Here is a 22,835-nt window from a genome sequence, read left to right on the forward strand (position 1 = left end):
CATGCCTGAGCCATGCGTAGAAAGAAATCACACACACAGCACCTGGGAAAATGCCTTAATGTATTAAACAAATCACACCTAATCTTCTATGGAGCAGACGATTCCAATAATTTGTCACACTTTTCATTTGCCACTTCTTTTGGATCTACTGACATGCATTCTATGTAAACCTGTCGATGTGGTCTCATACGAAGAATGAACCACCACTGTAAGGAAAGCTGAATAGCATTCATATCCCACTCTGAGCCCAGCAGATGTGTAAATGCATTTATTGTAGGCTATATGACATTTTGACAGGTGTTGAATACAAATTCCATCACTGCGTGTCAAGGATGCTGCTTAACTGTCACCTACGTTTGTGTTGTTGTTCCACTTGATGTCAGAGTCACATGTTGATGCATCTTTCTCAGCAAATGTACAGTTTAATCGTGAGCTACCAGAGTGGATCAAATTAAACAACTGACTTTTTACAGTACAAGATGACAGATGTATGTACTAGGTGCAATAGGCCTATTCTACATTAGAAACAGAACGCAGAAATTGCAGAATGAAAAACCACATTTAATAATGTTGGTGGTTTGTCGTTGTTTGATCCGGATTATTGCTGGGAAATGTTGTAATCACATTCATACACATTCTGAAAGTAATAATCCTTAAGATTGTCATGTTGTCAAATCCCATTTCGCTGTAATTGTTAGTGGCAGGATTCACTATTTCCAAACTCCATTAAAACTGCCCCCATATGCATTACACAACAGTACAGGCAAGTACTCCAGTGCTGCTGTTGGTAAATGTATCTCACTGATATCATCCTTTACTGTTTAACTCAGATTAACAACAATCTTGGACACCATTGGCTATTGTCTGACGACAAATAAGCTTCCGGGGGTAAAGGCAATGGACTCCGTTTTCAGTTTGCCACACACTGTTCAATGTTCGAGTCAAACTTTTCTCCACACAAAACACAAGCAGTGATACTTTCTGTAGGTGTTTTAGGTTCAGCCGACATTTTGGCTAATCTCTATTAACAGCTAGCTGCATATGAATGCAGATTGAGCAGGCTTTGGTTGTCCGCAGTCTGGCTTTTTAATTAATCTGCATTAAACGTTATTGGTCAAACTATACACGGAAACCAGAAGGCTTCCAGCCACAGTATCTTGTCCCTCACCGACAGGTTCTGAATATTCACATGCATTTCCTCAGTTTGAAATATTGCAGAAAGGAATACGTAAGAAAGGACCAGGACAGGGAGGTGTTACATGAAGAGCTGCAGGCAACTGACTACAACTGCAACTCCTCCTGTTACTGTGTCCTTCTGTTGGGTGGAGAACGACTTCTTCCTCTGCCTACTTTGTACCATGTGCAGCATGAAATCACACTGTTGTTCCTCTGCCTGTAGAATTCTGGGAACTGTTGTATTAAACGGAATGTGTCACCTGTGTCATGTGCCATAGCCATATCGGAAATCTTAAGGATTATGACTTTAAGATGTTTGTAATAAAGGTACGTCATTGTCTGCTGTACCAGATCATGTATACTTTGATAGAGGCAGTAGAGTTGAAGGTTGCCTGTGTGCTGTCATAAACAGCCATTGCAGGATTCTCCAATGGAAACTAAACAATTAACAGTAATCAACAGCTCACTCGGTTGGAGAGGTAGGTAGACGACTTTCTGGCACTCTGCATTAATAATAAGTCTGTAGCAGTAGTGTTTTTTCCTTCCAATAACACATACACTTTGTATAATTCAGATTATCAAGAAAATATATAAGATTTCACAAATTACAGTAACAGGTCAGAATGGATAAACAAAGTACAAACAGTTACAACAAAATAATCTCCACCGTTAAAGTCATGCACGTGTGGAATATTTGTATATACATTCTTCAAAAGGTATAGATGACATATGTGCCATCTGACCAGTGTTGGTAGTTGAAGAAGAGACTCCAGGACAGTGTAAACACAGTGTAAACACAGAGTTAACATACTGCCAGTCTTGTTTTCTGGAAAGCACCATTTTCTGCCAGCGGAGCTTCCTGTTCCTGTATTACTGAAATAAGAAAGGACGAATGGGGACACAAAGGTGCAGCACCCAGCATTGACAGTCTGTCTTTATCCGGACTTTACAATTTGATGGGGCTGAAAAATGAAAATAGGACCTGCTGTCCTCTTCTTGCTGATAACATAACATTAAACAGCATGTGCCCAGAGAGTCACAGTATCCCACCCACTGAGGCAGTGAAGACAAAAAACAAAGCTAGCACATTATAGTTCTTCAGAGTCACTGGGTATCTTTGTCTGCCCCCACACTGCACGGGTGAATGCACTTGAGAAGACTTTGTCTCCTAATTTAGTTTTTGGGGGATTTCGTCTGAGCCCTGACCTGTTAAGAGTCACTCCTTTCAGCACTGGCACAATTTTATGCTTTATTTAAAATTCAAGGAGAGCCACTGTGTGGGGGTGTGCGTATAGATTAATGTGTGCAGATACAGTAAAGCTGTCTTTGACAGTCAATAATATGTCCTAATGTGTGTCCAAACCTGATTGATAGGGTTGCAATATAGTTTGTCGATTGCAGGGATCTGAATTGTTGGTTCATTATTGTGATATCGATGTATAATATGTATTGTGTGTCTAATAACCCTCATCCCCTCGACATTCTTCTCAGTGCCGGAGAGCACTTGTTCAACACAGGTGCAGGATACAAAACAGCAAAAAAAAAAGAGTAGAGACAAACAACATCAACAATGAACTAAGAACAAATGGATTCCATTCACATTTCAATGGAATAGCAATCAGGGTCACTCTAGTGTGGCAGCCTCCCAGTGCCTGTTCAAGACCTGTGAAATAAACAACAAAAAACACTCAGAGGAGATGTAAGGCTCCAGATTCACTCAAGGATTTTGACACAATATGAAAGAATGTAACTTACATACAGTGACAGGTAAGCCGAAACAAAATTGTATATATCACATAGATCTTGCTTAACATTGTATTTACACACAATGTGTTTCTGTTGACATTGTTGGTCCCTTTGGACCATTTTAAAGAAGCTTGGTGTTTACACACTGTTATCCCTTTAATGTGCACAATTGTGAATTATCCCCACCATATGGTAAGGGGCTTGGCTTGTCTAAACTGAATGGAATTATCACAAATATGAATGGATACCCAACTCTCTTCTGTTGCCTCAAGCGTTTTATTTTTCTATTTAGCTGTTTATTTTTTATGTGAGTTTGACTTGACAATTTAATTTTGTTCCATAAATGTTTCTTGTTATAATAACTGTAGTTCACTACTTGTAGTTTTTTCATGTGAGCTGAACATAACCTATAAGGCAACAAATGGAGGTACATTAGCCTCCTAAATTAAGTTTGCTCAGTCACTTCCATTAGAAGTAAGTTACTTAGCCAGAAATGCTAATGACTGGAGATTATATCCGTCTGATTACCACACTGTGGTATTTAGATCTTGTGTTTTTTGTAAACCTCAACACCAATATAGGTCATTTGTCTGAACCCTCAGATACAAGACTTTGGATCATGGCAGTAACAGCAATGAGCCTTCATCGACATGGTGGCAATAATAAACACATATTTTAGGTTGTGGAATAGTCAAATTTGGTTTGATTTATGCACAAAGATTGTTATTTAGACTAAAATATTAATATGCGCTTCAGGTTAGAGGATCTTTGGCATGGTTACAATAAGTTCTGGTTGTGGAACAGTGTTTTTTCAAAGTTGTAAAAAAGACACCAGAGTATCACTACAGCCTCATGCAGGCTGTGTTATGTTGAGTAATAGCTCGACATGCCTAGTTACAGACATTTCTACTGTATTTAATTATAGTAATTTCATTTAATGATATAAACAGTAAATTATGTCAATACACTCTTTTGTAATTAGCAATAGTACACAAACACACATTAAGGCAACATCTAATTTCAAATGTAAGCTAAGCTAAGCTAAAGTAAACTAAACTAAACTATATTAAGCTATAATTTTATGTTCATTCTAACGTTTCCATTTTGTTGAAAGTCAAAACAAACTGTACAAATGAAATCATATTAGAATGGATAAATGATGATTTGATTTTTTTTCAGATAAGGAAATTGGTCAAATATAGGACTGATATAATGGTATTAGGCAGGGGCTCCAGTCAAGTGACCTGGGGACCCTCCATCAAACCGGGGGGCCTCGTTAGGCGCTTTCCAATCATAGCGTCTTTGCAGTCTCCTGTACATAGCTGATCATAGAATTTAAGAGGGTTCTCACAACATTGTCCTTGGTGTAGACTGTCATAATCAGCCATTCATGGTGCCCCCTCTAAGCTGGGAGCCCGAGGCAATTGCCTGCTTTGCCTACCCTGTTGCAATACCTCTGGTAGTAGAGCTCTTAGTATCTGCTTGGCATATAATTGCTGTATTGGCAACAGTACTTCAAATCTAACCATTATATCCAGTTTTCTGGAACCCTGCTAATGCTTTGGCAGCCATTATTTGTATTTCACAGTACCATTGACTGAGACCGACTGGAGCACTTGAACCTACTGACGTTCTGCTTGTGTGTACCCACTCTCTATATGAGGTCATATAATAGTAAAAAGGATGTAATAGTAATTGTGAGTGCAATCATGTTCAACAGCCCTTGTCCCTTTGAGGGAAAATATGAGGGTTTCAGAGGCATTACATTTTAACTGGAGACCATAATTCATGACATCAAATATTTCAGCCAAGAACCCATTAAGTCCTCTAAGTAATTCAAAACACTGCGAGGAACTTCATAAAACTGCATTTAGCCTTCGTCTTGTCATGTGGTTCACTGTAACTCATTTGTGGGAAAATGACGCAAACCCTGATTTCAAGTTTGCCTTTTAGTTCTAATTCTGTAAAAGAACAATGTCTATAAATTGCCCAAGAATCAAAAGACAATTACAAATCAATCATTAACGGCAGATTTTGAGAACTTTGCCATTATAATAATCAATGACTAACCATGAGATAAAAAACTGTGCAAACCACGTTACTTACTGTGCTATCTTGCAGTTGGTTGTTCGAACAAACCGTCCTGAATAGTGAATGTTACACCTGACCACGTTGTTGGTGAAGTCGGATTCCTTTACCAAGAATTTGGGATTAACCTGGAGCTGGAGACAAAGGAAGGAAAGCAAATTACAATTCACCATGAATCTCAACAAACAAATAATTGGCCCAACGATGCTTCAGAAAAAGAATGTATTTGGGAGAGCTAACACTGGATGCAATTGTGAATAGATTTTTTGCGTGCTTGCCATACATCTTGCGAGCATATTGACCAAATAAAATATGCATGAAAATAGACAGTGTGATGGATGGGGATGCAGAGCCACTGAGCCACGAAATGCTGCAACTTGAAGAATGCTGAATTACTAGCAACATAACAACTTCTGAACTTTATAACTCTTTTATAACCTGGATCAATTTGTTTTGGTAGCTTAGACCCTCACTGTCTTCCATGAGCCATGACCCTGTGTTGTACACAAACTTGCTTTAATATAAAATATTGTATGTCCACACATAACAGACTCTTACCTTTAGAATGTAGTTTCCAGGTTTGATGTCTGTGATATCGATCCACTGGCAGTCGATATCAGCATTGTATGTATCGTAGCAGCCGGGGCTCAGACCCTGAATTAAATAAGGTGGTGGGGGAAACACTCGTGAGGTATACTGATCTGAGCCAAAAACAGGAGGCATTTTAGGTCAGCAAACACAGGCAGGATATTGAATAAATCCACCTCTAGCTAACCTAACTTTTTCCTTAGTTGCACTAAACTGTTGTAATGTAATGAAAAGTTTTTTCTGGCAAAACCACAGTGGAAGGATATCACCATGTTGTCAATAAAGCATGTAGTGAAAAAATTATATCAATTAACAGATTCAACATGTGAATATGCAGAATACATAGCTGAGGGACAAGATTTCGGGGCAGGAAGCCTTCTGGTTTTTCGTTTGTAGTTCAACCAATCACATTTATTATTAGCCTCCAAATCAATTGATCCAATTTCCTCTCATGTGTCCGTGTGCTGTGTTACCTGAGTGTGAGAGGTGCAGGCGTAGCGCTTCAGGTGACCAAAGTCGCAGGTGGTGTCCTCCAGACAGAAGCTCGCCTTGTGCCCCTCTGCCACTTTACGGCCAGTGCTGGCCTCCAGTAAATCATAATGGCTGAACTCATCCATACTGTGGTAGTGCCTGTCAGAGTGATCAAAGGACACGGGTTCAACAATCAGAAGAGTATAAGCTTACTCTAGTGTTATTCTAATGTGTCAAGTTTGCCTTTTCAACAATAATCAAGAGGAAGTTAATCAATTATTATACATTATATTGTAATGACACGTTAACATGTGAATTTCAAAAGAAAAGTGCATTTGTCTGTGTATTCAACCTGCTGAACTCATTTGTTAACAGGTTTGTAAGTGATGCTGCACCTTGATTGAAAACATCATTAAATATGAAAGGACAATGGATACTAATTAATGGCAACGATAAAGTATAGCTGAAGCACAACATTAACACACTAATGATGTATGAATGTTGTTAATTAGCTCATATCAGAGGTGTGTGTGTGTGTGCGTGTGCAGCCAGGTTTGCCAAAATAAAATCATTACGAGGACCAAAACCTAAAGCCACAAAAACAGTGATTTCCCGACTGCTGCTGGCCTCATGAATAAGGCCCGGGAGCCTATCACTGGACTGCACTGATGACACTTCAACTTCCCGTGGCCAATAACGGACCAACTGTACTATACACAGTCCATTCTCTGTGTTTATTTACCAGGTATTGCACGATTCCTTCCCTGGTGCTTATAAGTTTTTCATATTTTATTGTTTCCTATTTTAATATTTTTTTAGATATATCCTTGCACAAACACACCACAGCACATTCCTTGCATGTGTAAACCTACTTGGCAATAAATCCTGATTCTGATTACTATAGGGAATGTGCACTGTGGATGAGATATTAGCAAGTTGTGCGATGTGGTCAGAAACTGTGTTGGTTAACAGATGGCAGAAATTACCCTGCAGTATGAGCAAACAATGATTTTCTCCAGTATGACACTTCGGGTGAGAGATATGCTATAAAGTGAGTAAATACAGGCACAAATCTCGTGGCCTTGGGTCGGGGGGGCTGTGGAGCAGCACTGAATATGAAGCATGGCTATCAGGTTTCTATCTATGACATAATTTGTCACAGGCGCAACAAAGACAGTACGATAAGACTGAGAATTCCCAGATAGCAAAATCTATTGCAATCTAATTACAGCGGCTCAACAATAAATCCAAGGTTTATGAAGCTCAGAAAGGTGTTTATCTAACTCAATGGCCATTATGGAAAGAGTTTGTATCGGGTTATTAGATTGCATACTGTTGTTGTATTGCACTGTATGTATCATAATGCTCAAGCCATACAGAAAAAAATTCAGGGCACATATAATTGTAAAACAAGTTTATCTAATTAACTGTCAGTCCTTGTTAATAGCGGGATACAGTATCCCAGTGGTATGAACAAGGCATGTCCCCAGCTGTCAGATTTGTGATATGTGAACACACTACGGTGGCACTCTTTTTGAAATCAACACAACCATTAATAAGAAGGTAACATCTCAGCTGCCAATTGGGAATTCCTTGAAGTGTTTACATGTTAGTTTAATGAGGTTTCTACTCTCAAATAATGTATGAAGGCTGCATGTTCCCCTTTCAAACGAAAATACAAACATCATGTCCAATAAAGGGATTTCCCCTCTTGTTACCAAAGTTACTTATGATAAAACAACAAAGAGTTTGCACAATAATGATTTCTTAAGTTCTGACAGCACTTGACAGCTGACAGCATGTTTTTAATTTCATCTGCCAGAGAGGTTATGTTTTCACCCCTGTCTGTTAGTTTTTGGCAGTAGGATTAAATAAAAACTTCTGAGTGGATTTCTAAGAATCTTGGTTGAAGGATAATGCACTGGAAAAGGAAAAAAAATTGGCGCAGACCCAGAGAAAGAAGCAAGTCCTGGAATTATTTCTATAACATTCTTGTATAATGTTCTCTCTCATCTCGTGAGAACCTTTATTTTACCTTTTAATCTTTGTACCTGTCACTCCAGATCTATTGCGATCAATAGTGGCATGAGAGCGACATTCATGCGGGTGCATTTGCAATGGGTTCTTTCCTGACCCATACCATATCTTTCCACTAAGTTTCTTGGTAATCCGTCCAGTAGCTTTTGTATAATCCTGCTAACTAAAAGACGGACAGACAACAAAGTAAAAACAAATGACCCCATTGCTGGAGGTAACGATTAGATTTAAAGCAAATCCTCCATAAAATGTTGATCCAAATAACAACGTTAATATGTTCTTGAGGGGGTCCGCCCAAACGAAATTATACAACACAAGATTTAAAGAAACCTTTTTGGGTTAACTGAAAGGTATACTTCCATTCTTCAGTGACTCTTAAATGGCGCCATACAGTATACTTAAGTGGTGTTGACTTTAGTCGTTGTAGCAGGTGAGGTAAGCACTGGCTCTCTGACAGTCGGACTAACTCACACTATATAAATATTGTCCTTTCGCGTTACCTCATGGCCCATGTTTCAACATAGCAACAGCTTTAACTCGAACAGTCATTAAAGACTGAAAGACGACCTGGATGGAAAAGTGGGTACTTTCCACTGATGAAGTGAAGTGACCATTCAAGGACTCGTTCTTTCCAGTGGAGAGGAAACCAATTAGAAGTCATGCTCAGGTAGAAACCTGGCAGATGTTATCTGGGGCCGAACACATTTTTACTGTGACTGTGGGCATAACTTACTCTCTTGTATTTGTTGACATGATAATGTATGGATCCATGTCCATTCATAGACTTTTATAGACACATTCATATTGAGTGTATACAATCACATATTTGTACAAACCAGGGAGGGAACTGGAGGGCCTTTGTGTTCCTGAACCTGGCATTCATTACACTGGCAATTTTGAGATGATTATCTACAGTATGTGAACGTGTGTGTGAAACAGACAGACGGAGTATAGGAAGCAGAGGAAAAGAGTGGGAATGGGAGGAGCTGGATTACGAGGTGCCTGGAAAAAATTCCCCGGCCTCCTTGGATTCCTGGATTCTCCCTCACTGGCGATGTCAGCTACAGAGAATGTGGTGCTGGAAGAACACACAAAGGACTTAACAAGAAAAGCTTGTAATCGTAATGTACTAAACATTCCAGGTCGTGTTCATAGACGTGAGTCATTTTCTACTTGAGTCGCAACAAACAAGCTCAGATCACAATTCCGGTTGTGAAACTGCAGACTACAGTAGAGAACTACGCAACTTTGCCTGATGTTTTTCTTTCATGAAGTACAATCAGAATATGTATGTCCAAGCAACTGCACAAACAGCAGCCATGATCTTTATTAACAAAAGTCACGTAGCTTAAAGTTAGGGTTAGCGTTCAAAAAACATGAACGCACACTGCCTGACAACTACTAGAAGCTCACTTCTCCGTAACTCACTCGCAAACTTCTGGCTATCGTCCCTGCCTCAGCGGTGTTTGTCTCTACGGCTTGTGAAGACTCTGGTCATACCAAATAAGAGCAAGGGCAGGCAGGTTGGTTAGTAACAGACAGGTACACCATTTAAGTTGGACCAAATTAAAATATTGGTCCAGATTCCTGTAAGGGCCACAGACATTGTTTTTTTCTCTTTTTTCCAGACAGCTTTATTTATTGATGGCTATCGAGACGTGAGGAGAATTTCAACAAAGAAGATAACTATCTACAGATTACTATCTCTACATTTAATGAAGTTGAGTAGTAAATTGGGGTTAAAGATGAAGAACTATTTGAATAACTTTTGATGTGTAGAAAATAAAAGTTCATTTCAATTACGGTCATGCTTCCCACACTAATTGGTATGAAAACAAAGGTCGATGTGGAATTCTGTTTCCTCATATTGGTTAATATTCCATCATCTTCACAGCCTGTGATACACAAGAGGATGCTGTTCCCCTCCCTTCCTCTAATGCTCAAGAGTGAATGTAGTGAGAAGCAAAGCTGTCAACCACACGGCTTATTCGCCAAAAATGTGGGGCAGGGAAGTTTATTGTGAGAATCTGAGCTCGAGATTTTCTTCCCCCTAAAGAGGTTTCTTTGTAACCAAACGCTGCGTCCCAGTAACCCATATACCTTAACAGTTGTGTGATCTGGTGTCACAGCCTGACAGGAGGAATGGATTGATTTGTCATTCTGATCACACAAGCCCGTGGAATGATTATCCTTGGCTTTCTGCCCCCTGGGAACTGCTGTGTAAATGCAGACCGATGTCAGACAGCAACAACACTGCCAATCTCCAAACGGCCAGTCAACATTCCTCCAAGATGAGGACAGTATAGAGCACAGAGCCTGGTACAATAAAGCGTCAGTGCACGGGCGGACTCTCTGGAAGTGTGATAAGAGGCCAGTCCACATGGAATATCATGTCATAAAACAATGACGATAGCCTCTGAATCACCTCATCAGCAGTCCCCACAGAGCTGCTCGATCTGAGCCACTGCCGCTCCGGCTAAACCAACTAAAGTCTGTCCACTGAGGAAGACACAATAAGAGAGGGAGATAACTGCTCTCTGAATTGATCAAAGCCACAACGTTTAATATCGTCGTTTTTCATGTACAGTGGAATTCGAGAGTGTATCGACCCGTTGTTCTATTTCACGCGTGGTTGACTCTCAAATGAACTCCATAGGTTTGACCCCCCCTTTAGAGCCGCATAATGAAACATACTGTGTGCAAACTTTCAAAGTCAACAACCTCACAGTGCTCCACTTCAACAGAGGACTCCCACTGCCCTGCAAACCCGCAGTGAACCCAGGCATTTAAAACGTTAGCGGCGAGGTTACGCCTTTGGGGGTGGGCTATCACCAGAGAAATGACAAGTAAACGCTATAATGTTTTATAAACCAGGGCTTACACCCAAACTCATTTGCTGCTGAAGCGTTTTTTTCTTCTAGTGTCCACTAGATATAATGAGGCCAGCTGGGAATATGAGGGCTGAGTTACAGTCATCTCCCAGTGATGAGAGGGTGAGTACTGCTGATCTTGTATTATACAAGGTCAGTTAGTTTGAACTAGAGGTGATCACTGTATATAAAAACAATTTGTAACCACTGCTGTCATAGACTGAATCAGTAGTTTCGAGCAGTGGATCATTGGAAACTCACCTTATTACCTCCGCTAAAGACGGTTTTCACTCATGTTTTCACTAAAGTCTGGTTCTAAGCAAAATCACACAATAACAACAGAATGGATTTCCACGAAACTTGGCGGAAGGATGAAAAATGAACCAAGGAAGACCCAGTTAAATCTTGGTGTGGATTCACATTCCTTAGCATTGCGAGACAGGGCACATCTGATCTGATATTTATGTCAGTAATAAGTGGCTGCTGAGATATTAACCCTGGGTTCACTGCTTGTATGTGGTAGTTTTGCATTGAATTGAATGTGACAGCTTGGACTACCAACATACTGAATGAACAGAGGTACATATTTAGAGCTAGGGTGGTAAGCGAGAGCAGCCTACAATTTGAAAATATAGAACTGATACATCCCACCCCCTCATCAGCCCTGTCATCTAAGCTGTGCCCTCAAAACACATGAACATGCACTGCCTGACAACTGCTAGAAGCTTATGGCTATCGTCTCTGCTTCAGTGGTGAATGTCTGCAGCTGAAGACTCCGCTCATGTGTGCAGGCAGGTAGGTCGGTTAGTTACAGACAGGTACGCCAGCCAATCATTCCATTTGGTCAGAATGAAATGATTCCTGCAAGGGCCACAGACACTTCTTTTTTTTCCCCTGAAAATTGTATTTAATCAGAGACTACTTACCAACCCTACCATTAAGGACCATAAACTTATTATTTGTTCACTTAAGGTGATGCAACTGATTAGCTCAAGAACAAGACCAGTTCAAACAGTTTCAAACAGCAATGTGCGAAATTGAAGACATAGTTGAAATGCTAAAAAACAACACCCTTCAATGGAAAGTAAATAAAACCTGTATGAAAGTCACATATCCAATTATTTCAATACAGGCAAATTCCCAATGAGGTTTCTCTCATTTACATGTTTTTTTCTGTTGCTGTTGGCAGACAAAAGATGTAAGATTTAAGTATGAAATAGTTACTGAAATGCAGCCCATTAAGACCAGCAGTTGCTTCCAAGCCTGCCAATTTTAATAAGAGGCAGACACAGGTATGCTTACAGAGGGGAAAGCCAACACTTTGGTCGCTAAAAGTATCATAAAGCCCTTCCTGAAGATGTAATGGAAACTGTTCATGTCAAATCATTTCAAAAAAGCAGCGGCAAATGTGGAAACTCAAATATTTGATCAGTTGACAAATGCTCTAGCTTCATCAGTCAGTCAGTTACTCGTTCTGTCGGGGACATTCGCATTTCCAAGGCTGACTTCACCGTTGTGGTCCGGCCAAAAAAAAGTGAACAAACTATGAAGAGTGACTATGGATCTTTGAACTGAAATGAATGGAGTCTTTTAAATCAGCAAAGTAATTCATGAATTCCATTTCCAGTTTGAATCTAAAGCTTACTTCACCTTCCCATCGCGGGCCATGGAATACCGTGTCATGTTGGTGTCCCAGCTGTTTAGACATCTAGCTATTAATGCTGCCTTTATGCCTCTAAAGTTAGTGAGATGACAATACTTGTACAAAAAAACACAGTAGTTACATAATGTACCTTTAATTATATCTGTGCATTCACTTGCTCCTTGGAAGGTCCTGAAAGCTGCTATTTAAAGCTTTATTGGTTTATAGGTGATGATGTTAAAACCCTGCAACTTGTGTACCAACATAGTTTTTCCGACTTGAGATGGCGTTCATGCCAATTTGGAACCAATTTCCTTCCAACACCTCATGAACGCACAATAAGATAATAAGTGTAAGCTGAATTGCTTTTTCACCCTATTATTCTACTTGCTGTTTCCTCGGTGGATGTAGAGTTAAAAAAATAAAATAGTCTTGACTCTTCCTGATTGGACCAAGAAGTGCAAAACACCACTTATCATGACTCAGTAGATTATTTAAATATTATTCATAGAACATTATTGTTCACAAATTCACCATTAACAACAGCTACATCAGGATTTTTACAACTTTTAGAACTTATATAACCAACAACAGCAACCATCTATTTGTTATGTACCTGCCCATATGTACAGACATAAAAAATACAATGTGTAAGAATAAAATCAGACTGACAAAGAAGTGCTTGTTGACTCCCTGGTTACCACAGCAGCTGATATTATTGTGAGTAAAGCCTGACAAGCTGATAGGATAAAATCTGTTTTGTATTAAGCACTTACTGATGACAGCTATGCCACTCCCAGGTGTGACGTGGCCTGTTCGGCATGAAGTCGGCAGTGCCCTTGTTCTTCACCCTCTGTGGGAATCGCAGCAAGACCCTTACATCATAGTCACTGGTCTCAGGGCCATAGGCAGAGCTGAATGGCAGAGACATACAACAAACAAGAAAACGGTGAGGGGAAAGTGCACAAGTGGCTGCAAAAAGAAAGTCAGCATGTCTGTTTCTCATAACTAAGACAAGGAATAGGAAGGAGAAAAAGGATCAGAATTGTAAAAGGCTTGGAAGCAGGAGGATAGCTATTAAATAATTCATTTTACACATAACAGCCATTTCTCGACATCTCTAACATGGACACAGGGAACACTCACTTTTTTTTTGCGAAAAAGGAGGCACAACACTTCAATACCGCCAAGATGTAAGACGTGTGTCTTGTGGCTGTTGACATTCGAGTGTATGTCAAATTACAACAGCCCATCTGTATGTGATTGCTGCAAACTCAGACAGGATATGAAAGGGCTTTGAGGGATGGCTGTGCTTGTGATGGGAAGAGGGCAAATAGAGCAGCCATGGGGACAGCACGCTTCCATCATTTCAATAGTGTCCTTAGTGCGGAGACAGTCAAAGGGCCCAGGGCTGGGGCTCAGGGGATTCTATCCACAGACACAGAGAAATGAAACTAAAGGCAGCCTGGATCCCTGAAGGTGACTAGTATTTTGGTTTACTCTTATGCTGTTGGTGAACAAAATGCATGACCTCTTTCAGATATTATTTCAAAGAATGGATATAATTCTTTGGGCTATTTTAGAATTGTGAATGGTTCATTCACTGGGCAAAGGTACTCAAAGGGTGAAGCAGTTCATAAAACATTTGTAAAGTACTGAAGCAGAGTGCAACCTGAACATTCAACCAGTCTATCAGAGGGCAAGACAGGAAACACAATTTATTGCTTCCAATTTACTTGTCCGACTCACCAGATGTAGACAAGGGGTAAAAACCTGCCATTCAGGACCTATTTCAGGCAGATTAAGCACACCCCTACTGGCCTGTTACAAATTTCTAAATCCCCTTCGCTTCAAAATTTGCTAAAGATCTGGATCATGCAACCACTAAGTCAACATATGTCTTTAACTGTTTTAATGAGAATTTCATTTGCAGAGAATTAGCCAATGTAATAACATGCATCCTGGGTTTAATGTCCCCCAAGACAGTTGTGATTGGTCAAATAAATACAAACAATACTGAGCACTTATATCCCCTGTAAAGGAATGATGATTGGTGCAGCCACACCATTCTCCTGCACTACGACAGTTTTGGGGAGATAGGTCTGGTTATGTGAAGCTATTTTGACCTAAATTTGATATTTTTGGATGGATCTAACCACTGAGCCACAACTCTGCCCTCAAGATGCAGGAAAAACCATTACAATGAAAACAGTTGTTGACAACGTAACCTGTAGGGCCAAGAACATTCTAGATGCTGCGACATGAGAATGAACCCACTGAAAAAGTAAAGAAATGTATAAATAAATAAATGCGTGGCAGTAAAGGGCGACCAGAATTGAGTTTACCTTGACAGACATTTTTCCTCCGCAGCACAGCGGAGAGAATACATGTGCGCTCTCTGGATGTATGTGGAGGCCTGCACATAATTGGGATCAGGAACCAGGTCAGGAAAACCTGAAAAGATAGAAAGACTGTTCAGCCTATACTGTCATTGACCATCACAACTTTTACTTATTTTTTACAAAGGAGAACAGCAGTTCGTTCACACACATTTGTGAGATTTCTTTGAAAAAACAAAAAACAAGTGTAATTACTTAAACACCTCAATTGAAGTAAATAAGCTCATAAAATGTATTTATAGCACAGTTTTTATGATTTCCTTTACAATTAGACTGGCTCTCAACAGACTGCACCTCCACCAAGTCCCAACAGTCCTCTTAAGATACCACATTTAAATCTGCTGGATCTGGATTTCTATTTGGATGATGATCCATGAATTATGCTCTGGGAAATCGGGGAGAATGTCAAGAAACACATCATTGCATCTGCCCCATTGTCTGGATCCACCCAGTTATTTAATGGATTCTTTCTTGGTCAATGTCCCATTCTCCCACCAGTTTTGTGAAAATCAGCTCAGTAGTTTTTGTGTAATCCTGTTTACAAGAAATTAACCAATAGACAGGGGTGAAAATATAACCTCCATGGCGAAGTGACCTAAAATAATCCAACTGTCTTTTTGTCACGGCATGTCAACTTTTAATTTCTGCATTCCAGCCTGAAACCGCACATTTGCTATCAATTTTTTATAACCTATGAAATATATATGGTGGTGCTGATGGAGGATTCGATGGGTGATGATGCAGTGACAGGGCCTGCAGTTCAAGACTGGGTCAGAGAACGCCATTGGCCACTAATCACTTTGCATTCCAGATTATTATCATGTTTTTTTAATAAGATTCTTTTTGCAAATGTGCCTCTCAGACAGGGGTGATCAGGGTTAGAGAACATCATAGTAAACCTGGACCTCCCAATAGTTAAAGACTACATTCATACTACTACATTTTAGTTTGAAAACACATCAACTCAACAATATGTTTGTTTGACCTCCAAATATATTTTATCATATACGACTCAACTTTAACATGTATGTGCTATTTCAGAATAAACTTTAGCATACTAAACATAGCATGATAAGTCGTAACCACAGGGGCCGGTCCTGTTGGGAATAAGGCAAAACTTTGAAATATCAAAGCTAAATCTCCAAGTTATCACAGGAGGGCTTGATGTAATGCAGCCAGTGTTTTTCATACTTTGCTTTCTGCGATCAAGTGACGGAGATGCAGAGATGGAGAGAGGCAGAGGTGATTCAGCAAGTGAGCCAGACAGAGACACAGACCCGGAGAACGTGCGTGCCAGGGTAAAACAACAGTGATCTCACACTACTCCAGTTTTTAAAGTGGGCCGCTGACCAAGTCTGTCGGAAAACCTGAGGAACAAGTAAAAAAAAAAAAAAAAGCAGGACTGACTTGTCAACTTGAATGTCTTTCTATCTCATTCCCAATAAAGGCCTTGCCAGCAGGGGTCTCTGGCATGGCTTATCGCCCCTCTCTGTTCAGCTCATAAAGGCCAGACATGTTTTAATGTGCGATTGTTCAAGCAACTCAAACTCGAACCATCTGACCTCTAAGCCTGGAAGCATTAACATAATCATGAAAATGATGTTCATCCTTTAGTTTCTAGCCTCTGCCCTGAACAATATTATCTTTGATTTTAGGAAACATGAAGGGCTTTATTCATGATGTGTTTATGGAACCCAGATAGGAAGTATCCCTTTTTTTTTCATTCCCGGCTTTTGACAACCAGGTGATTCTTGCCTCCCCAGCTGCAAGTTTAAATAAGGGCCCTGCTTTTTGCGGGCGTAGATTAAACATCACATCTGACAGCTGTCTCTCTGAGGCCGACATATAGGACAGCGTGAAGCTTCCTGGGCCAGACCGTGTAAACACTGTAAGACCAGTGTGAGACGCTGAGGTTTTCCAACAGAACCCTCAATTCCACCGCCGCTCTCCCTGAGAAGGCTTTGTTCTCTGCCCTCTAATCTTTTGAAATGTGAAATTGGGTCTCTTTCAGAGAGATAAAATGTATTGAGAAGCCAAAGCTGATCAGCTCTCGACAGCATGTGACAAAGCCACACATTACACTCTAAGTGGGGCACAGAGGGAAGGAAGTGGATCTTGCCAGTCTTTTTAAACTACATAATATAGCGTCGTAAAAGACACGAGGGCTCCCTCTCTTGATGCTCCTGCTTTAAGCTCTGAGCTATGAGGACTGACAGATTGGAATTTATCGAGGTTATCTCACAATGAAAAAACAGAAATCACATCATCAATACTTTCACAACTTCCCTTGTCAGACAGTTCATACTCTACCTTTTGTAATTACAATAAACACTAGTGCATCTATTTTCATGCTTATCAACCAAATGATTTTTGGTGGTCAATTGACATATTATGGATCAATATAATTAAGTGTAAGGAATTTTAATCTATTCTTTGTTATTGTATTTTTTCCTGTAAAGCTGTCTTGGATACCTTGAAAGGTGATCTATAAATGCAATTTATTTTTTATTATTATCATTGTCATTATCAATATCCAAAATTGTTTCACACTAAAATGTTTTTTCATTTGAAGATATGAAACTGCTCAGTGAAATAACCGGTGCTGCCTCGCTGCTGCCTTGATGAATTACTCAGTGCCACTTACAGTCTGATCACTCAGACCTATGCTGCTGAATTTGTCAGGGAGTGTGAGATTAACAAAGAGTGACATGAAATGACGATGTGCTGCAAGATGCATAGCTTGGCCATTATGCAGACGTTTTAAACCAATCTTTGCCAGGTCACTTCATTAAAGCCATTTAATTACTCACAAAACCACCGCATCACTGTAGCTTTCCAAACTAAAACCCACTCAGAGAACACACCATCACCAAAGCTGCTCAGTCCGGTTCCACTCTGCAGCATCTTGGACGTGCCTCTCACCCAATGTGTTAGCAAATCAGACTGATGATGATCTTTGTTGGTTTGACTGTCAAAAGGTGTTTAGAGAGAATCAAAATGAAGCATGGCTGCAGGAGCACCTGTTCCACTTCTTTGATCTTTGCATTACAACTGTTGTTTCATGCTCAACTACCTTGCAACATGAAATATATTTAGAGGAGAAATGTATTGCTACTCAGATTACATTTTCTATTACATAATAAGGAAATGTTACAGAAATTTCAACACTAAAAAATTGATTTGGTTCCTCGAGGTCTGCATTAATACAGACAACATCTGCAGGGACTTGAGTCACAATGTGACAATCAACATTTACTGAAAACCACATCTTTCTTTAACCTTCATGAAAGTGCGTTTGATGCTTAAAGCAGACCCTGACCTTTGAACACACACCATCCATATGAATTGAGGTCATTGTCCCCATTGGTCATTGGCTGTTGTGCTTGGCTGATGCCAAATCCAGAAGATGCTATTTTTACATATTGTCTAAATGTGTATCTGCTTTGAACACACATTACATGTTGTATCCTATGAAGGTTACAGAAGGAATAGGATGGAACTATGCGATGAATCTTGTTTTTTGGTCGTAAACTTAATTACTGCAGTTATCTGCATTGTTGCCATGCTTGCCCACAAATGCTAAGTCCATACCCTAATTCTATGTACTCAGTAGCAACAACGATGAAACTGGCAGATTATTTCATTAGCAGTCTGGACACGGAAATTGATTTTTATTTTGATATTTGCCTCCTGAACCTTACTGCCTCTGATACCACACAACAATATATTTAAGATAGTATTATACAACCTCTGTTATTAGTCAGTTTAAAACTTGTAGATCACCGTGGTTATTACAATACTGGCATAGCTTCTGTGCCATGAGGCAGTGCAATAAAAATGTCAACTCTTCAACAGCTCCCAACGGCTGAATCCTTATCACAATGATTACAGGGAGCACCAAGGCATCTGCACATATGTTGGCTTTCTGTGCTGTATAAATGGCTCCCAGCTCTATAGAGTCTAATAAATGGTGTTTGCAAGGCACAACAGAGATCACAACAGAAAATCTAAATTTGCATAATTAAGAGTTTCATTAGAGGTCCTCGTCTCCTGATAAATGGCTAATAGCTTTACAGAAGCTGTCTGCTTTGTTACAGAAAGATTTTATGTGACTACTTGATTCAACACTTTCATTCACACACCCCCACCTCCAAATAACTCTGCCTAAATATTTCTTCGATTTCCTGTAGCTGAAGCAATGGACCCCACGTGTTACTGGGACTTTCCATGTTCTCCCTCAGGGTATGGTGAAGAGCTGTACCCCCCCCTTCTTTCCTCTCCCCTGTCCTCAAACCCGAGAGGCAACCACTGCCCACCCCCACCACCCCGTCACAAGCCCCACTATGAGGTCACCACTATTGCAAAACTCCACACGCCTTAGAACCTCTTTCTTACAGAACAGAACCTCCCTCACAAAAACACAGGGGTTTGTGTGTGTGCGCTCTCTCTCTACACTGGCAGGGCTCTCCCAACACCTGGTTCTAATAACCATGCATGTGGGAAAAGATGAACCTTGCGTCCACTTCACGTTGTTTGTAAACTGAATACACGGCAGACTTTTGAGCGTCTGTTTCATTCTGATTACTTCATATATCTGACATGAAAGAGGTATAGTGAGAAACATGCAGCTGTGTATTTGAGGAGGGTTGTGAGCTCTCCAGACTCCTGGGTTTCGACATATTTTGAATTCATATGCTCAGCATTAACAGAGATCACATAGTGGTCCCTTGATAATCTGCCTCAAAGATAAGACATACCTTTGGTGAATGCCTACAAATAAACTCACTCCATTTTCCCCCCTGGCAATTTAAAATATTTCAAGTGCTTCATAACACATTCCTCAAAATCAGCATCAACTGTCACTCCTCTCATGTGTCACAGGCTTTCAAGATTTGGTTAAACTTCCCGAACAAAATAAGAAATAGAGGATACATTGTGTTAGTTCACCAATATCCAAGCGTACTGTACCTATCTGTTCCTGCCGGTACACACTTCCAACACTCATATTGGGGTTCTCAACGGCAGAGTTTGGAGAACTTCTTCCTGCAGGAATGGGTTGCAGGAAAGGAGGTTGGGGTCTTCCAAATGGAGGAAACTGCTCATATTGAGGGCTCCTGATTTGTGGTTGCACTGCCGGTCCAGTCCTGTCCACTAACATCGGTGTGGCCTGGTTGGGAATGGGGGCAGGGACAGCAGGAGCCGTGTCCTCATTGAAGAGACTGTGGGTGTATCTGCGGTCCAGACCATCTGCGAATGGTGGTTGTGCAGCACGTGCAGGAACGGCAGGAACGGCAGGAACGGCAGGAACGGCAGGAACCGCAGGAACGGACCCGTAGCTGTAAGACTGGAAGTAACGGTAGCCATCATCAGTAAAATCGGATGGGGAGCCAGGGAGCACTGGGGCTGCACCACCTGCATACCCTCCTCCAGGATAAGCCTGGCCAACACCGTATCCTCCAACGGGATATCCTCCACCACCAACAGGTTGAAAGGGAGGCTCATAGCTCCTGACTGGTGCCTCCAAATAACTAGGGTCATAAGGCACTGGTTGATAGGGAGTCTGTTGAGGAAACTGGTATTGTGGGTAGGATGGTAAATTATAAGAGGATGAAGAGAAAGACGAGGATGATGATGAGGAGGATGAAGAGCCTGTGGATGGCCTGAAGCGACTGGCAGATGATCCCTGGAACTGGCTCCCACCTGTGTTGCCTGCAGTTAATCTCCAATTATCAGGTACTTGCCCAAAGCCAAAAGGATGTCTTGCCTGCCCACGGACAGTCTCAGAGGACCCTCTTGAAGGGGCCTGTCGGCGGACATTACCTCCCTGAGGCCTGCCTGGTGAGCGTGGATGAGAATCTGCCACAACCACCCTGGGAGCTCTGTCCTGGGCCCCTGCTCGAGCAGGGACATATTCAGCTCCACTGTTAAGCAGGCTAAACACCCGGCCATTGTTCTCCCACTGAATCACCTGCCTCCATGGGGTGGCAGAGCCGTCCTGCCCCTGGCCCTGGCCCTGACTCTGGCCCTGACTCTGGCTCTGTGCAGCAACTTGAGCCTGCCCTGAGCCCAGCAGGGTGAATACCAAACATCCCACAACAGTAGACAACATACTGGTTCCAAAGACACCGCAACTCACCACACTGGAAAAAAAACCCTCCCAGTCCACCAGAGGCTAAAACTCAAACCACCTGTAGCTGTGTCAATAAAACATGCGGGTCGTCTTCCCACAGCTTGAGAGCGAGTGTTGAGACAGATGCAGGGTTGAGAAGCAGGCCTGCGGTTGAGTGCATCTGCAGGGTTTCACTGCCAGCAACAGACGAGGATGAATGTGCAGTCAGGAGCAATCACACCCAGGAGAGTCAAAGTGGGCTTCAGGAGACCCACTGGTGGTGTTACCGTCTGTTAGTGCTATGAGAATATGTCCTGAATTCTTGTCGGTCTGCTGGCTCGCCTGTCAGTAGACTGAGCATTGCTCTCTGCCTTCTAAAAAGAAGTGCCTGTGCACTACAAGACTGCAAGCTTCTATTTGCCTGATTGCTTACAATGGGCTGTGAAAAAATCTCAAACTTTCTTCTTTTTTTTTTTAACAGTGGTCTCACATGGCCCTAGTGCTAGTGATGTTTCCTGGCCTGCAGCAGCCAGAGCTCCAGAGTCAACATTACCATCTGTGAAGGCATTCAGTCATACTGTACAAAACATCTCACGTTCAACGGCTGGAATTCTTTGCTCATCTTGTTACAAGCACAAACACCATGAACCTGATTTTTCCACTTTGTTCAAACGCTTGTTATCTCGTTGCTTTTCCTTTAAACCTTTAGCAGTTACAATAAACATGTGCAGATGGAAAATTACCTAATTGGTAACAGGGGCATCCTGTCCCAGAGATCCACTGATGCAATTCACACAATACACAACACTTTTCTTTTCAACGGCATCCTATGGTAAAATATAACATAAGGCGTTGTTGAGATAAGTCATGTGTGTGGTATTTGCAAACAATAAGTAAAGAAACAGAATATAGTCTCTGTTGATATGAACTCATGTCAATGAAATAATGTCAGCCCTTCAAAACAATTCTCTGTTTGTGTGGTAGATATGTTGAGAAATGTGTTCGGCACACCCCACCCTAAGAAATATCAAACTGTGGTCAATTAGGTAAGTGTTCAAAGCCCTCCTCCCACACACAGGCACGTGCGCGCACACACACACACGCACACACACACACACCTCTCCACCCCTCGTTCCCCTCGCTGCCTGTAGTGCACTGAATGCACAAAAGACATGCATACATGCCTGGCTCCCCGGCAAGACAACACTGTGTGTGCTGTTGTCTGTGAACACTATCAAAGCCCTGTTGCTCCATGAGACCCTCATTTACACACATGTTCTGAGAGACAAGTCATTAGTTAGCACAATCCCGGTGGGATTTGAAACAGCTCGGTTACTGTTCCCCTTGATTGTGCATGCAGACAGAACCAGATCTCACCGTTGTTATCAAAGTGAGCCGTTTGCGAGGTAGTTTCCTTGGACTGCTTTACATGGGCAACAATCACATACCAGAGAAAGGACAACAGACCCACGGGGCTGTAGCAGTCAGTGTTTCACTTTGTCCCTCTGAAACAGTACCCTGAAAAAGATCTCGCTCCACAAACTACAAAGGGAAGATTCAACATCAGTGGAGCGCATGAATATGGATATGGTATCAATATGTATATTTACAGTATACATTACATCTGGCTCTACTGACAGGAGCTGTTCCCTCACACTACGACGACTAAACTCACTTTTAAAAGACACATTCTTGAGTGAAGATAATTT

At 41.2% G+C, this 22,835-nt stretch overlaps 1 protein-coding gene across 1 annotated transcript; it reads right to left on the minus strand.

The window, feature by feature from the left end:
• Positions 1-47: 47 nt before the first annotated feature.
• Positions 48-21,578, minus strand: loxl1 (lysyl oxidase-like 1). Its single transcript, XM_035157379.2, has 7 exons — positions 19,986-21,578; positions 14,964-15,072; positions 13,395-13,532; positions 6,072-6,228; positions 5,569-5,664; positions 5,029-5,144; positions 48-2,839 (listed from the first exon to the last, which is right to left on the minus strand). Exons 1-7 carry the CDS (start codon positions 21,124-21,126, stop codon positions 2,833-2,835), a joined length of 1,764 nt encoding a protein of 587 aa, XP_035013270.2. The 5' UTR covers positions 21,127-21,578; the 3' UTR covers positions 48-2,832.
• Positions 21,579-22,835: the final 1,257 nt, after the last annotated feature.

Source organism: Hippoglossus stenolepis, chromosome 1 (assembly GCF_022539355.2).
Source record: "Hippoglossus stenolepis isolate QCI-W04-F060 chromosome 1, HSTE1.2, whole genome shotgun sequence".
NCBI lineage: Eukaryota > Metazoa > Chordata > Actinopteri > Pleuronectiformes > Pleuronectidae > Hippoglossus > Hippoglossus stenolepis.

Coding starts and splice junctions, on each gene's coding strand:
- loxl1 (XM_035157379.2), bottom strand. CDS start 21,126: ATGTTGTCTACTGTTGTGGGATGTTTGGTATTCACCCTGCTGGGCTCA. Junction 15,073..19,985: donor GTACCGGCAGGAACAGATAG/GTACAGTACGCT, acceptor CTATCTTTTCAG/GTTTTCCTGACCTGGTTCCT. Junction 6,229..13,394: donor GAGTGGCATAGCTGTCATCA/GTAAGTGCTTAA, acceptor TCACTCTGACAG/GCACTACCACAGTATGGATG.